Raw genomic sequence first — 17,842 nt, 5'->3', positions numbered from 1 at the left:
CAAGCTGCATTTGCAGTGATAGCAGAAATATGTGAAAAATATTTCCGCAGGGAGTTACCTGGCAGTAATCGGGCAGCTCCGCATGCTAGCCGATTACTGTCGGTTATTGCGGAAGCCCTTACCACCCTCCTTCTATCGACTGGGTCACAACTGCCTCTGGGCGAGTCTTCCGCTGTCAAATTATCCCCAGTGATTTCTAATTTAATGGAGTCCACACTCCCAGTGGTCCCACAGTTCCCAGAAAGCACTCACAGACCCAACACACAAACCACTAAGATTCTTTATCAGTCCAGAAATTACTACAAACTGAAAATTGTTTATTGTTGGAACTTGAATGGTGGACAAAAAAAAAAAAAAAAAAAAGTGCAATCAGCAAACAACAGGTAACTGAAATATGGATCAATTATAAAACTATCTAAACATTTCTTTATTTTCTAAAAAGTACCTGGGGATCAGGAAATATAACTGTTCACCAGATATCAAATATAACTGTTTTACAGGGCTTCAGCAAAGAGCTTTATTTCTCTCTTCTCCCGGGCTGAAACTGGAGCAAAAGCAAGTACAATCCAAATGAAGTGAGCTCCTGGGCCAATCAGAGCCCACAAGGTTCAAAAACAGCTGGTTACATCACTACAGGCATTTCCTTTATCTGTATGCTAAGGGGTCCGTTTACTAAGCCGCAGTAAAAAAATGGCTTGCGATAGTGTAGGTGCAGGTTTTGGGAGCGTGCAGGAATATTTTTCAGCGCACGTACCAAAAATGCCTTTCAAAATTTTTTTTGCTGAAAATGGATGTGCGGCAAAATCAAAATTGGGGGTCTGACCTTACCACTAGCTATAGACATAGTGGGTAAGGAAGTGCCGATTGATGCATATTTCAAATGCGAATACAGCTTGTAAAATGAGGGCCTTAATTTATATATCCACATTCCTCCTTAGCCATTAATATTCATCTTTACATCTGATATCTATTTTACCTCTTCTGCACTTGGCAATGTATGCTCCTTCCCATGAACAAGATCTAATAAAGCTTTGCAAGATTCAGAGAGCACTCTCTCCTTGAGCTTCAAATGCTGCTGTAGTTCTTGCAGAGAAGATATGCCAGCCTTGAATGGAAACACAGCGCAGAATCACTGGAATGCTTTTTGAAGTGCTTGAGCTGATTGTACATACAGATAGTTGAACATTTGTTATTCTCCTTTTTTTTCTGTCATTTGCTTTCCAACTCCTGGTGTTTACCCTTTAAAGAGACAGCAGCATGTTGTTTTTTACCTTAGTAAAAACCATTTAACATTAAGAGGGCCAATTCACCTACTCTGGGACAAGAACACAGACTGTAGCAAATAGCCATTGTATATCATAAAGGCCATGAAAAGGTGCAAACCATACATATTTCTAATATTGCTAGTTTGCTTCTCTTGAGCTGGGAGCAGACATAAGATTTGCAAGAGAATTATGTGCTTTTTCTGAAAAATACCATTCTAAGCTGTAGAAATTTGTGGTTTGACATTTTGGCCTATGCTAACTTGTGATAAGTTGCTGGTCAGCAACTAAGCCAGAGACTCCTATGACTAAGGACGCCTGCTGTATCCAGATAAACAATCAGAAGGAAAAGTAAGAGGGTGGGGGTAAAAACTATAGCCCTAACAACAGGGTGGAGGGGGCTAGAATGATGACTCTGCATACCAAGGACATAGGTCAATCTATATCAAATGAAAACTTATGCTTATGTGCATGAAGGCCCTAACTGCCAATATAATAAGGGAATAAAATGATAGACTTTGATGGAACATGAGACGTCATAACAGGAAACAGAATATTCTGGAAAGATGCATATTCATTAGGTAGGAAGGGTAATTATAATTAAGATAAGGAAGAAAGGAAGAAAAAAGTATTTACGAGGAAACAGAATTGAGGATGGAGAGCCTCAGTGCGTCCACTAGGAGGTGGACATATTGACAGTCCTAGGGAACACTCTGTTTTTATTTGCTACATATTATACTGTATTGGGAGTCTATTTGTTACTACTTCAGTAATTACTGATTGGCTTCTTTGACAATTTGAATAAACATTTATTATGTCTAATACTTATTTAGTAGCTAGAGTTTTTCTTGCCTGGAATTCTGCCTGGGGGAGTAAAAATATACTCGAGGCCAGGATCTCCAGAAGGTTACTTCTGTCCCAGAGGCAAGACAGAAGTATACACCATGCATGAAGGTTGCTGGATAAAGTAATTTGCTTGAGCAGAGGCTACACAGAAAGGCCAAACTGTGATGATATATAAACAAGTGCATAGTGGTACTTTCAACTGTGAACAAAGGTAAATAAAATAGTATTCACATATCGTTCCAGCCAAGGTACCAGCAAGTTTTCAAAATGAAAGTACGTGCATACTTCTGTTTTGAAAATTATGCAGGGAATTGAAGTGTTTGGCATGCACAAATTTCCCAACAGAACAGTTTTTCAAATGTAAAGAATTTTAGCTTTGGGGCTCCAAAGGGGGGTTAAGGGCAGTACTGCCTGATAAACATTAGAAGAACTACCTTGCCCTACAGTTGAGCAATTGATGTTTCTCACAGTACAGAATGACAATCTTTGCCCATCTCCCTGTGATTATCTCCTTTGAGATGAACTGTGCTGTGGGGTCTCCATCGATGTCACTTTAGAGTCAAGTTTTGCAAACTTCCAAACTATGTTAAAAAAACAGGATAATTCTTTAATAACTGGTTCTTCTTAAACACACTTTTGTGCATACTATGAGGGCAAATACTCAGATTCCATTATAGAATATGAGAATAAGTCGGTATTTATGCACAAGCATTTAGGCATACCCACTTACACCAAGTTAATAGCAGCCTATAAATACACCAGAGCACTTAACCTTATAGTATTCTGTAATGTATGTATGTACCTAAATATGGGACACACCAATGCCCCACCCAAGCCCTGCCCATGTGCACTGCCCTCTTGCATTTACATACTGAGTTGCATGTCTATGTTACAGAACATCACTGAATGTGCAGCTAGCACTTATGCACTTAAAAGTAACAATCACAAGCATAAGCACTAGTATTCTGTAAATGATATACGAAACTGGCACATAACTTTACGATATCTGTTACAGAATGAGGAGATATGAGCCCTAATTAAGATGTGGAGAGGGAGCTTCAGTTGTTCAGGTTGGGACATAAAGCATTCCCACAATATTTTACAACAGGCTCAGCCAAAAGTAGAGCCTCTTCTATGATAGGCAGCCTTCAATGTGTGGTTCTGTACCTATGTCAAATAGGAGCAGCTATTTCAAAAAGCCTCACATGGGGGAAACAAATGTATGAACACCTCCTCTCAGCTATGTGGGAGTATCTTTGAAATCACTGCTCCAGATCCTGTAGCACTAGTTCCCCCAATCTCTCACACCCAATTCATCCTCCATGATTCCCCCTGCTGGCCACCGATGTCCCCTTCCAACACATCTGAACACCCCAGAACACCAACATGTAGTGGTTAGGGAACTTCTCTTTTCAAACTACTCCTCCCCTTTCCTTTCCTAGACAGCAAAAAGCCAACACACACATACAAAGATACACACACATGAAAAGGGACAAGAAATAATTACACAATGTTTGCTCTATATACTTTCCCAACCAGTAGCCCAGGGCTTGACAAATACCAGGCACCAATTCACCATGGAGCCTAGAAATTGCACCCTGGAACTTAATATTTTATGGTCCCAAATGTTTTTCCTTTGCAAAGCTGCATAAGAAACAATGTGTCTCCCACTTCTGCTCTGTGATTTGCCTCTGTAAGCTGGAGTTGCTCTGTGCAGGAAGTCTTGTAAGATTTGAAACTGCAAGACCACCATGAACTTCCTGCACCCTATGGCTCAGGCTTACAGAGAGCTGGACTGTAGTGCATAAGTGGGGGACAAACTGTTTCTTGCTTGGGAAGCTCTGCAAATAGCAAAGCAAGGGAAATAGATGGCAGGCTTCCAAGCTCATCAGATGCATGATAGTGATGGATATGAGAACGGGTGAAGGTTGGGGGGGGGGGGGGGGGGATTATGACAAAAACTTGCAAGACCCATATGGAAATATCTGAGAGATGTTGCGGTATGTATGACAGCTGGATGCCAAATAAAGTGGTTTCAACAGTAAGACATTTGTGATGGAGGGGAGTGTATGTGTGGGATAGATGATTTAGAGGTATATTTTCAAAAGAACTTAAAAGTTACATAGTACCTTATGGAACTTTGCAAGTCTAAGTGCTTTGACAATGAGCCCCTCAGTGGTGTTCAGAAGCCAAAGGTCAGATTATAGAGTGGGGTAAGTTGGTGGGGATAAAGACCTGTTTTGTTAAAAGATGTAATATGTTGGATTATTTAAGGAGATTTGGTTCCATTATGAAAAAGCATTAAGACACTAGGGCTTGAATTGTGTTATCATGCTGTTAAAGAGAAAGACAGTCTGGGGGAAAGGGTGGAGGGGGGTTATGAGAAAGAAACTGGTGGGGTCCCAGGTCATACTGATATATGAAGCAAAGAGGCAATTGCTTCCTTGCTCCATTTATCAAGGGGTTGCTGTCACACAGCTAAGAGCATATTAACCACAATATTAGGTGCAACAGCATAGCTCAAAGAGCACACTTTATTCTACACACACTTGAAGCACTAATACAAACCTGCAACCTTGCTTCTAGAGCTTGAATAGTAAGGAAACGGTTCTCTTGTACATCATCTTCAGCAAGAACATGCTTGGTGCACTCAGATGCATCACTCTAGAGAGGGAAACACATTATCTGAATTACTATATTGAGACATTACCTATAATTGTACAATTACTGAGGAATATATTGATAATGAATTAAAAAGCTACAAATCTCACAATATGCAATTAAAATTTAATAATATACTCAAAGAATTGTGGGCGACATGCTACAGATCTGTTTATCAGAGTTTAATTAAAATTTCAAGATCTTAAATATCAGCTTCATTTGGCTAATCTTCAAGTGACAAATATAGACTATAGTTCCCATTTAAACAAAAATAAGTGTGAATATAGTGTGCCTTTAGTGGTACTAATCTATTTAAAATATCTTATTTTATATCATAGTCCAGCTGTAATTAAAAGTGTCTGCTTCAACATTAGAAACAAAGGGCCCTGTTTACTAAGGTGCGTTAGTGTTTTTAGTGTGCCTACACTTAGCGCACGCTAACCATGTAGGTGCCTATAGGGATATTGTAGACATGCACATGGTTAACGTGCGTTAACAACGTTAACGTGCCTATAGTACTGCTTAGTAAACAGGGCCCAAAATTCAGTACAAATCTTAAAGAAATTGGTATCTTCATTTATGTGTGTTAACATGTTGACACACATTAATATACATTTAAGCTCTGTCATTCTCAATGGCATATCTCTACTAATTATTTGTATAACTTAAATGAATGCACACCAACTCTAACAAGTTAGTAAATGAAACATATAATTAGTTCAGTATCCATTAAACTGTACTGATACTTCACACTGTAACTGTAGGAAACAGAGAATGTGAGTCATTGTCTAATAATGGGTATCTGCCTGTTTCAACAAAATAGCATCTATAAAAGAGATCATCTCCACACAAGGTATATTTGTTGGAACAAGATAAGGGATGTCAAAGTATTACAACTCTTACCTCCTGTACAAATACTACAAACTCGCAACACATTAGTGGCAATGAAGCTCATGAATTCAAAATGTCCACTGATCATATGGGAAAAGCTCATTAAAAAAAAAAATTGCTGCTTATACTTTGGACCATTAAAAAATTATATTACTAAATTATGTTTATTCCACACTGGATATACTGCCTTTCTGTAAATACACAGTGGTTTACATATACTATTTCTAGAATGGGTAGTCATGAATTACTCATTTACTCTTAGCTCATTTACTCTTTCCAAGAATACAAGGACTAGGGGACATGCAAAAGCTACTAAATAGTAAATTTCAAAAATATTTCTTCACTCAACATATAATTAAACTCAAATTCATTGCCAGAGCAGTTAGCTTAGCAGGGTTTTAAAAAAGGTCTGGCAAAGTTCCTAAAAGAAAAGTCCATAAATCATTATTAAGATGGACCTGGGAAAATCCACTTCTTAATTCTAGGATAAAGCAGCATAAAATTTGCTTTACTCTTTTCGGAACTGTACAGCGCTGTGTAACCCTAGCAGCACTTTAGAAATGTTAAGTAGTAGTAGTATCTTGCCCAGGTACTAACTGGATTGGCCACTATTGGAAACAGGAAACAGAATACTGAGCTTGACAGATCCTTATATTCTTATGTGATTTCCAATCCTTCTATGATTGCATGTGCCAGTGTGTGTGCAGATGTATGGATATATGTGTATCTGTTGGCTTTATGTGTTTTCTGATCATTACATTTTCAGAGTTATTTTGCCCCAGACAGATTGGCATTCTTGTCCTGTGTTACATGGAACTTCTTTTCAATATTACATTGGGCTATAAAGAACAGTACATGAGGAAAACATGAAGAGCATGGCTCATGGAATTCTTTCCAACTCTTCTGTGTGTGTCTCTGGCAGTTTCAAAAAGAGAAATACTCAAAAACATTCCTCTTAGTTTGGAAAAATAATAAACTGAAACCAAGGATGATACATATCTAATCATTAGATGTCAATGTTAACAGAATTCAAAGAATGGATTTCACAGTTTAACCATGGGGTGTTGCTGTTCCAAGGTAAGAGCTATTGCTGACAAGCTTTCCCACCAGAAAGCAATGAGTAGCAAATTACATGGTTCAGTCACTAGGTGTCACTATACAGAGCAACCATTAAGAAAGCTATAATGGTTCGGTCACTAGGTTTCACAATAGAATATTACAACATGGAATATAAAATATACATTCAAATGACTAAAAGCCTGTCCAGCAGGACTAGGTGTGGGAGCAACATGAAGGGGAAACCATAAGGATCAAGCCGCATTGAATCATTGCCAGCCTCTCTACATATGTATACGTGTGTGTGTGCGCGCGCGCATGTGGGTTCATTTTATTATACAATATACAAAAAAGGGGTTTACATTTCAAATCAATATAAAAGAATAGACTAAAACATTACAAACATAAAAAGAAAAAAAAAAGTCAGCACTCCCTATAACATTATGAATAGAATGTATAATAACGCCCCCCCAAAAATAAAAATCAGCATTTCCAGTCTAATCTCTGTACGCCCTGTTCCCCAAATACATGCATGATTTGTTTATGATCTCAGGGGTGAAGGGGGGGGGGGGGCATTCCATATAGCTTATACTCTATTCTATATTCATTTGCTATATGTATCTATATCTAGTGCCCAGAAAAAAACAGAACCCCTTACATAGTTTCACAATACTTTGCAACTGTTTCAACATTATGACCTTTGAAACTACATTAGTATCATGGGGAGTTCAAAATAGTTCAAAATACTTTGCAATTGTTTCAACATTGACCTTTGAAACAACTAAGAAAAAAAATCATACTAATGTAAATTCATAATTTGTGTTCAGTGTCCTCCTTCAACCTTGACATAGTCACAAGGCCTTTGATGCCACTGAGCTGCTGGCTCAATGAATTTTGGAGTTTCATTATGAGCTGAACTGTTTTGCGAGCTTCATGTGCTGGAGCTTCATCTTGCTCAAAAATAAAGTACTCAGAAATGTCTCAAAGTTAAGGCAGAACTTTCTGCTGCAGTAGGACAGTTTTACTGGTCCAAAAAGGCAAATGCCAATGTTTTAAGATCCTTCTCAGTATAAAATCATTTCACAGCCTTAATCTGCTTAAAAGGACAAAAAAGGATGAACTTACCTCCAGTGATAGCTGGTGTTCAAAAGTGAAAAACTAATCCAACTTACCCCCCCCCCCCCCCCCACTTAAAATAAGGTGTTCCTTCATAGATATTGTCTATCTCTTAATAATCAGTACAGAAAGCAGTAGATTCCAATCAACCCACAAAGGATTAGATTTAAATTAAATCCCATTAAGTCCACTACAAAACAAAAGAGAATCTGCTAATTCATCTAGACAGCGATTCAAATATGCAAACTTTGCGACTGTAAGATCAACATACACAACTATCTTTACATTATCTGCAAAAACGTAGCTACTACAATCCAGACTCTGGATCACTGTTTCCGCTTTAACACTGGATTAAACAAGGGTGGGGCCAACACTGAGCCCTGGGATACCCTGAAGGTCAATGAATAAATATCTGAAAACTGTGTTAAGCGATTCCTGTGTGGCAAATGAAACGAAGCCCTTTCAATTCCTATGGGCCTCCTCTCATTTGCCACGCAAGTATCACTAGCGTGGCTTTATAAAAGAAGTCCTAAGTTGATTACGAACTGTTTTTTTTTTTTTTTTTGAAAGCTTGAGATAATTGGAAGATTTGAAACAGGTCAATAATTTGTCACATCCACAAGATTTAAGGGTTTTTTTCCAGTATAGGTCAAAAAAATTGAATATTTCCAGCTTGTTAGAATATCTAGATAATAAATTATTGTTAATCATGACCAATATTGGAATGTCCAATCCAATGAGGTCATTCTTTACTAAGGGACCCTTTTTATAGAGTGGTGGTAAGGCCAAAGCGGGCTTACCGCTCGCTCTTCTGGGACTATCACTGGCCCAAAGCGGCTGCTGGCGGTAGTCGCGCCCCAAGCACGTGCATTTCCAGGGGAAAAAAGAAAAACGCTGGAAATGGCATGTGCAGCAGTAATCGGGTATCACCGCGCGCGGTTAACGCCTGGTTAGCGCGGGAGCCCTTATCGCCACCTCAATGGGTAGCAGTAAGGGCTCCCCGTTGCTTGGCCATGTGTGCTTGGGGTCTTTTTACTCGCTGCGGTAAAAAGGGCCCTGGTGCGTGGGAAACACGGCCCCCCGCTAGCGCAGGGCCCTTTTTCCGGCAGCATGGTAAAAGGGCCCCCCTAAGGAAGGGAGAAAGGTGTCTGCCATTAAAGGAGTAGTTTTGAGTGTAGATATAATTTTTCCAAGGTCAAAAGCTGATATTTGATTAAATGAAGACCATGCATATATGAGAACCATATTGCCTAAACTGCTTGTTGGTGAAGATGTTTACATCTGTGTATTGGTGTGAGATTCTGGTTCTGCCTGTGATCAAGAAAGCAGAGGAGAAGAGAAAGCCAGTTTTAAAGGAACAATTACTAAGTGCTATGTTTCAGTGTATTATTATTATCATTTGTATAGCGCTACCAGACGCATGCAGCGCTGAACATCTGACACAGACAGTCCCTGCTCAAAAGAGCTTACAATCTAAATAATACAGACAGACAAGACAGATACGGGTGATGAAAAGTAATGGGTAATGAAGTAATAGGTGATGAAGAGTAATGGGTGAGAAGGAAGGAAGGGACACGGGGACAGCAATTGAGTAGTAGCTAGGAGCTAAAAGCAGCAGTGAAAAGGTGGGTTTTCAGCATAGATTTGAAAACAGGTAGAGATGGAGCTAGACGTATGGGTTTGGAAAGAGGGTTCCAGGCATAAGGTGCCGCAAGATAAAAGGAATGAAGCCTGGAGTTAGCAGTGGAGGAGAAGGGGGACGACAAGAGAGATTTGTCCAGTGAGCGGAGTTCACGAGGAGGAATGTAGAGAGAGATAAGAGTGGAGAGGTAATGGGGGGGCGCAGAGTGGATGCATTTAAAGGTCAGTAAGAGAAGTTTATGTGGAAGCGGACAGGGAGCCAGTGAAGTGATTTGAGGAGTGGGCTAGTGTATCAATGTTTCTATGCAGCAGAAGCAGCTCTCTCATAAAAATGAATTGCATCATTTTTTTCTTGGACATCACCCCAGTCCAATCAAGCCTATTTCTGTACTAATCTAGGCCAATGCATAAATGTCTAAATACTAGCACTTACACATAGGTGTATACTTATTTGTGGAATGCACCAGCATGGCTCCTAATTGCTATTCTGTAGCAGCATGTTTAATTTAGCATGTAAATGCAAGGGGGATGTGAGCATGGGCAGGACTCCTGGTAACACGCATCCCTGCCACATTTAGGCACCCACACTTATGCCAGCTCTATGGCTGGTGTAACTGCAGGCACGTAAATGTTAGCTGTGCCAATGAACGGGTTAAGCAAACCAGGAAAAAAAAAAATCACCAAAGGCCTCTAAGATTAGGTGATCATCAAACCTTTAATGAAGGACCTGCCATCGGCTGTGCTTTGGCGTAACGCTTACATCAGGGGTCAGTCCTAGAGAAGCGTTCAGTACTTTGTGATGCGATTGCCCTATTCAGGGCACCTATTTTTTTTTACTAAAGGCTCAGCCCTGATGCAGGCATTACGCTGAAACACGGCCCGGGTTGGGTCCGTCATTAAAGGTTTTATGTTCACCCTTTCTTGGAGGCCTTTAGCAATTTTTTTCTGGTTTGCTTGTCCTTCTGTGCTGTGGATGCTCTATCTTTTGCTGCTGTATCAATAATGGGTTACACTAATATTCTATAAAGGAATCTGGGCACCCAGGTTTTCTGCTATAGAATAGGCTTCTATCGTGTGTCCCTGAGGCTTAAATGGAGGTGCCCAGTAGTAGAATGCCTCATGTGTTTTTTCACTGTCTCCCTTCCTCATGAGGAATTTGGACCCATTCTGACAAATTTTTCAAGTGATACCTTGCCCTTAGGCACACAATTCCGGACCCACTGGAGTGGGAACTTAGACCCCAATAGAACTGGTTCCCAAGAGGGAGCAGGGACGAGGAAAAATAAGTTCAGAAAGATTAGACTCTGTCTATTTTCCACCAGTAATCTGGCCTACTCGTAGCTGCTGCACCTTGAGGTGAAGACAAAGAAATACTTACGAGATAAAGGAAGCACCAGTCCCCTATAACTGGGATGAAATCAGCTCCGAGTTTAACTCTCTCTCTGTTGGGAGGGGGCAATAACCCACTCGCCTGGAAAGGTGTGGCATGGAAGATAAGGAACACTATAATACGTACATCATATTGCATTGTATTATTAAATATTATATAGAGATGATTACACATATCACAAAACATTTATAACATGGTCATAAATTTTCTGAGCACGTTGAAAGCTGCAAGCTATTTAATGCATCTTCTAAAAATGTATTAGATATAGTCATAAAAACATGACAACAAAACTTACTGTATAATTAATTTCACCAAAATCTGTTATTTGGAACATATTCAAGCAATCTGAACTGGAAGAAGCATCCTTAAACAGCAACAATACTTGTTCTGTCCCAGTGCCAATAAAATCATCCACTAGGAAAGATTTCACATTTTGCCAACTGGAAGCTACCTAGAATTAAAACAAATTTAAATTAAAATGCAGATAGGATGTGCTGTTTACTTCATCCTCCATCAGTCATTTAGAAAACTGCATAATTTGTATTTTATGCAATCTACTTTGTGCCTTAGCAGAATATCAAATCAAATCAATATAAACATCATTCAACTAGAAATTGCAAAAGAAAAGAGAACGAAGAACTGGCTTTAAGACCACAATCTCCCATTACATCTTTTTGGAACCACTATCCACCTGGTGGAGTCCTTCCATTATCTAGTCGTTACTCTCAACTCCCACCTTTCTTTTTCTCCCTCATGTATCAAATGTTTTCAAGATCAGTTTCTTTTTCCTCAGACAACTATGATCTGTTATGCGGTATTTTACTCTTCTCTTTTCACTCACTTCTTATCAGCAGACTTGACTATTGCTACATAGTCTATCTAGGCTGTCCTTGTTCTCAGGTAAAAAAGTTGCAGTCGCTACAAAAACACAGCAATTAGACTCCTCTGTCATGCCCGTCGACATGATCATTCTTCTCTTTTACTCGAGTCCTATCACTGGCTTCCGGTAGAGCAGAGAATCATGTTTTCATATTTAAACTTCTCACTCACTTTTAAAGCACTTAGGATGGGCCTTCCCCCCTACCTCTTGTCACACTATTCTGTATTCTCCCACCTGCTCACTTCACTCTATGAACGACCACTGTTTAGTGCTCCCAGGTCCCAAACAAGTCCATCTGGAATCCACCCGTCACCATGATGTCTTCTTTGCTGTACCTTCTTCCTGGATCTCTCTCCCTTCCAAACTCTGGGCTGAAGCATCGTTTGATACGTTCAATTGCCCTTAAAACCTGCTATTCCATCTCACTGTGGCTGTCCCTGTCATTGGAGTGCCAAATTTTTCCCATCTTTCCTGCCCTTCTGGTTGCCCTTCTCAGTTCTTTGTCTCCCTCCCTTCCTTCCCTTCTATACTTGGTGTGTTTTGTCTTGAATGAATGGCCCTTCTTTCCTATCCAGACTTTATAGTTCTTTTCTGATTATTCCTTATTTTAGAATGTAAACCGTCTTGATCTGCAAGTTAGCAAAGGCGGTACTACAAATGTGAAGTATATATTGTATCGAAGCAACATAGGAGTGTTTATTAAACCATGTCAATGGCAAATTCTAATATGGGCTTTAGCTGCAAATGTAATGTCCTGTTTCTTAAAGGATGTAAGCCTTTAGTAAATTCAGTGTTAAACTCCAATTTTGAACGTAACAATGCATGCATTACTGCCAGTGGACCTCAATCTCCTTACTTGTGTTTCAAAATTCAAAGTTTGTCCCCAGCAGTCTGGCCACCTCCCTCCCTCACTACTGGACATGAAAGGTTGTTACTGTTATAGCCCCCCTATCCACACACTCCCCTTCCTCAACTCTAGGGCTCTGACACATTGCTTTCCTCTCTTCCCAAGTCCCCTACCCCTTTGGAGATCTGACAAGTTTCAGGCTGGAGGGAGAGGCAAACCCTCTTTTCTGAAAGCCTCCAGGAGTGTATGGTAGGGGTGAGAAACCTGGGACCCTGAATCTTGCTGATCAAGATGTTTGTGGAAGGCAGTGTGTAAGTAGTATTAGGCTACTTGGGTACAGTCTGAAATCTGAAGGAGAGTAACCAGGTCACTGGGGACAGCATTTCATGTTGGGTAGGGGTAAAGAAACCAGGCTTCCTGGAAAGGGAAATGTGAACAGCAAAAGCCAATGATTTCTGAGAAATAAAATTCTAAATGTGCATGTATTACATAAAATGCAAAAATAATTTCAACACTGAATGACAGCTAACTAATGATGAATACAAATTGCTGCAGCAAAAATTAAAGTGCTTGTCTGAACTATTTCTATTTATTGAAAAAACAAATTTGATCTCCTGTACTTTTAAGCTCAGTCGTAGGTTAGGACCCAGCACTGATTAATGACTCCAATTATGAATTAGCACTAATGATACCAAAATGACAAGTCTACAAATATAAAAAGCATTAAACGGTTAAGAAAAATAATGGAAATGCTTTTAAAGGCAATGTTACACAATTTTGTCAGTCCTGAATAAAAATATTTGAAATTCAATGATCAAAAAAAGACAAAGAGCTAAAGTTTTAGTTAAATAACCAGTATGACTTTTTAAGAATTGAAGATCAATGATCATGTTAGGTCACTATTTGCTTGCTCCCCAACCCTGTTTCCAAACAGCTACTTAATCTTATATCCCCATCAGTCATCTACTCCATTTGTCACAATGCACAATCACTGTCCTTTACAGCATTTCTCTTTCCTTTATGCATACGTATAAAACACTACTCTGTTATGTCACAGCTGTTACTTGAAGGTTTAACCCCTCATTCTATAACACTGCGAGGGATTGGTATAGCGGCAGTTTTCCTAAGAAAACTCTCTCATTGACGTTGAAGTTCAGCCATTTTATGGCAGGTGACGCTAACCTGCTGAGGGGCAGGGCTCAGGCAAGGAAGTGGTTAAATGCCTTGGGGCAAAACAAATCAGGGAGGCCTGAGTGAAGGAATGCTCCCGGGATGTTCCCACTGGCTGCAGTACCTTGGGAGAGACTGAGGAAGAGGAGCGGCTTCCAGCAGACATTGATAAACCTGTGTTTGCCAGAAGCAGAAGTTTCAGTGAGGTAAGTAGAAGTTTCCTAGAACTTTAAGATGAACAGAGTGAGTGTTGATTAAACCTGTGAAGCCTTGTCAGAGAGACTACAGGAGTATTGAAGTTAAGGAAAACGACTGTGTATTGTACCTATGGAAGCCCTGTCTGGGACAGGATGTAGGGATCCTGAGACATGAGAGAAAGGTAGTGTACACTGGAGCCTGTTGGAGATAAGGCTCAAAGGAACTAGAGAGAAGCTCCAAATGATTGTTTGCTTAAAGTATCTAGCCTGTGGAGAGAACAGGTGTGGAAAATCCTTGTTTTGCCCTTAATAAAGCAATTGTGTTACTGACAACCCTTGCATGTGGCTCTATTGAGTTTTCCAAACCAGTCACAGATCCACACTACCACAAACATGTTGCCAAAAGTTTTATAGAGGCTTTATACTTATGCTGTAGTTAGCATACATTACAAATATAAAAATTTTTAGATTGATGCTATATTTTTAATTGCTACATACGGTGCTCCACTCTGAACTTGAAGTGGTGCAAGCAAAATAAAAATTCTCCTTTTCTCAAATATCTCCATTCCTCCTGGGGACCACAAGGCCAGACGACTTTTCTGCAGTAACCTCATGTGTGCATCTGACCAAAGCACTACTTTGTTTATATGCAATTATTAAGATCCATGTTGAGTACCATCAGCCTCTCACCTAGCTCTGGAATTTGTGCATTTGACAACTCAAGAGAAACTTTGGCTTGGTGGCTGTTTAATTATAGCCATTTTGATTTCCATTCAAGTTCTGGAATCTTTGGGAGTGATAGTCAAGATCTGTCACGGCATAACAGACTGGAGAGTTTGGAGAATAAGACCAGAAATTTGAATTTAAGGGTTTTGAACTTCCTACGGACTCCTTCTGTATCCCCAAAAGAGCTCTTAGAGATTGCTTCAGGAAACTCTGGGACTGAGTGGACTATTCCTCCTTTCCAAGTGTTTCTCTTTCCTTATAAGCTGAAATAACAAGGGGTAGAACCCTCAAAAGGGATATACCTGACAGTCTAAATTTGATGAACATTTTGGAAACTTCTATGGAGAACATACAACTTTGAGTAGAGTTTTTTTCCCCAGTTCAAACCTCTATTAATATTTTCAAGAAAAAGAAATATAAGAATCAACAGGAAACAATAAAACAACAAAACATAGGTATCAGAGGTAATCATAAGACAATTCGCATATGAAGTACAAAAATTATTGGGCTGAATTGGATGATTTTGGAGACACAAGAAAGTATCTCCCTGCCTTTCTAGCAATACCCCTTCATATTTATGGTATAGACATATAGTATTCCACCAATGCATCACTGTCAAATCAGATATATCATAACAGCGTGTCAGTGTCATGGCAAGCAAAATTAAGAAATCAAAGTGGGTTTTGGCTAGATGCTAAGTCAAGCCTACTGACTTCCAAATCACAATTCTGTTCCTAAGAGGTTCCTGCAGAGCAAAAATAACATGGACCAATCCCTGGGAGCCGACACCAGTAAAAGGACTCTTATTGGGTGACATGCCATGGACTGCACCTTGGGAAAGGTTATAGGTTACAATACTGCCAACACCAATTCGGTTCAAAGTAGTTTACATAAGATTACGATCACATCCTCTTAAAAAAGTAAAAAAAGAAACAACAACAAAAACAAAACCCAACCAAAAATAGCAAGGAAGTCTTTAAAAAGAGCAGTTTTAAGCATCTTTCTAAATTAATCAAAAAAACAAGTTGCATACGACAGCCATGTTTTGAGGGCTTGATAAGCAATAAGCATAATGGAACAATACTTGCTTGGTTCAGATCCTATAAGACAAACAACAATCCATGTTTGTCAGCAACTCATCACCACCATGGGCACTGACCTCTGGAGTAACACAAGGATCGATACTGTCACCTATTCTGTTCAATATCTACCTCAAGCCATTAGCAGAGCTGATTCGGTGAATGGACACTCGGTTCTACATCTACGCGGATGATGTGCAGCTACTCATACCTACTGAACCTGACTTATCTACAGCCCTGAATAAACCGATTACCTATAACATCAATTCAAGAATGGGCTAAACCAGACCTCAAAATCTCTTTTGAGAAGTACAAACTCCCCCTCAAATCACAAATCAGGAACCTTGGAATGCAGTTAGATTCAACACTTACTCTGATTCCCCAAATCCAAGAAACCTTCAAGAGCTGTTTCTACTATTTGCAACAGCTATGCTGCCTCTCTCCCTACACCGAGAAGGTAAATCTTATCCCAGTTGTACATGCCACGATGACATCAAGACTGGATTACTGTAATGCACTCTACAACAGTCTCACTACAAAGGGCCTGTACCAGCGCCAATTGATTCAGAATGCTGCAGCAAGACTAATAGAAGGTTGCAAAAACTGCACTGGTTACCAATACAACACAGGGCTAAATTTAAAACTCTATGCCTGCCCTTCAAGACCCTTAAAGGAAATGGACCCCAGTACCTGAAGAATAGATGATCCTCTACACACCTCCAGGGACACCAAGGTCCTCTCCTCAACCACACCCTTTCCAAAAGACATTACATGATGTGATACTCGCAAGCAAGCCTTCTTTGGAGTAGCCCCCACACTCTGGAATGCATTCCCTGAAAGAATCCGCTTAACACAAGACTATCTCTACTTCAGGAAGCAGGTGAAAGCTTGCCTCTTCAACCCTGCCTTTAATGGAAGAACTAACTTAGTCTCACTCACACACACAAGGAGTGATACGGGCTGCACATACTGGAGCAGGATGTGTTTATTCACTCCTACCCTAGCTGAGATAAAATTTAACCATCTCTCTGACCTCATCTGCAACTTTCGTTAAAATTAGTCACCTTACTTTCTAACTTCTCTTACCTATATGTTCCATCATTGCTTATACCCTACACTATCAATTAAAATATTCTATTAAGTATATGTCGACATTGTAAGTAGTGTACTATGCCATACTTTGTATTGATATTTGAATATTTTTACTGCTGTAATTGTCTACTGCTCATGTTTGATTTATTCTTATTGTACACCACTTTGAGTGAATTCCTTCAAAAAGGCGGTAAATAAATCCTAATAAATAATAAACAAATAAGTATCACATATGCTAAACCTCTTAACACCCTTAACAGAAGGAAAGGCAAAAGGAGAGCAATTTATAGTTCTTCTACTCCTAGAGGAACTTGAGAATTCATAAGGAAACAGTAAACTCTCAGGACAATCATCCTGAATAGTGTACAAGAAAATTTAAACAAAGTCCTGGCCCATGGGGAGTCAATGAAGGATTTCTAAATTCTATATGGACCTATCATATTTATGTAAGGAGTAAAATCAATCTGACTGCAGTATTTTGAATTGTCTGTATGTGTTGAAGTCAGGCCTTGCTCAAATAATTCTGCTGCACCAGACCAACCCACATCATCTGCTGGAAGAAAAGAAACATTAACAAGTTCCAGGTTGCAACATTCCTTGTACTGGTGATATCACTGGAAAGTTCTGCTTTTCTGCCTCCATCTGCTGGTAGGGTGACATAACCCTTTTGTCTGGACTGGTCAAGAGGACAAAAAGAAAACATGTATTTCAAATAGAAGCAACATACGATGCTTTATTTACTCCAATCCATCTTCCCTACAGAAATGTCATCTTATTTTGGTTTATAAAATGGAATTTAGTGAATGCCCAATATAACCTGAACAAGTAACTAAAGTACCCTTTTACTAAAATGTGTTAAAAAAAATAGGACTAGCGAATTTTAACATGAGACCTTCCCTGCGCACTAAGCCCATATTTAATGCATCGGTAAAATGAGGCTTTCTTGATTCATTTGTAGGTCATGTGCTAATGTCATTAGTATACCGCA

At 39.6% G+C, this 17,842-nt stretch overlaps 1 protein-coding gene across 5 annotated transcripts in view; it reads right to left on the bottom strand.

Annotated features, from left to right (window-relative positions):
• FANCB (FA complementation group B) overlaps nucleotides 1–17,842 on the bottom strand; it is a 37,911-nt gene that overhangs the window by 14,679 nt on the left and 5,390 nt on the right. For all 5 annotated transcript variants that reach the window (XM_030201568.1, XM_030201570.1, XM_030201566.1 and 2 more), the window contains exons 3-5: nucleotides 11,159–11,314; nucleotides 4,677–4,772; nucleotides 977–1,105 (exon numbers count right to left, since the gene is read on the bottom strand). In XM_030201568.1, the coding sequence (XP_030057428.1) occupies nucleotides 977–1,105; nucleotides 4,677–4,772; nucleotides 11,159–11,314 (381 nt within the window). The remainder of the gene's footprint in view (nucleotides 1–976; nucleotides 1,106–4,676; nucleotides 4,773–11,158; nucleotides 11,315–17,842) is intronic.

Source organism: Microcaecilia unicolor, chromosome 4, assembly GCF_901765095.1.
Source record: "Microcaecilia unicolor chromosome 4, aMicUni1.1, whole genome shotgun sequence".
Classification (NCBI taxonomy): domain Eukaryota; kingdom Metazoa; phylum Chordata; class Amphibia; order Gymnophiona; family Siphonopidae; genus Microcaecilia; species Microcaecilia unicolor.
Note: the sequence above shows the minus strand (reverse complement) of the source record. Positions and strands in the feature narration are given on the sequence as shown.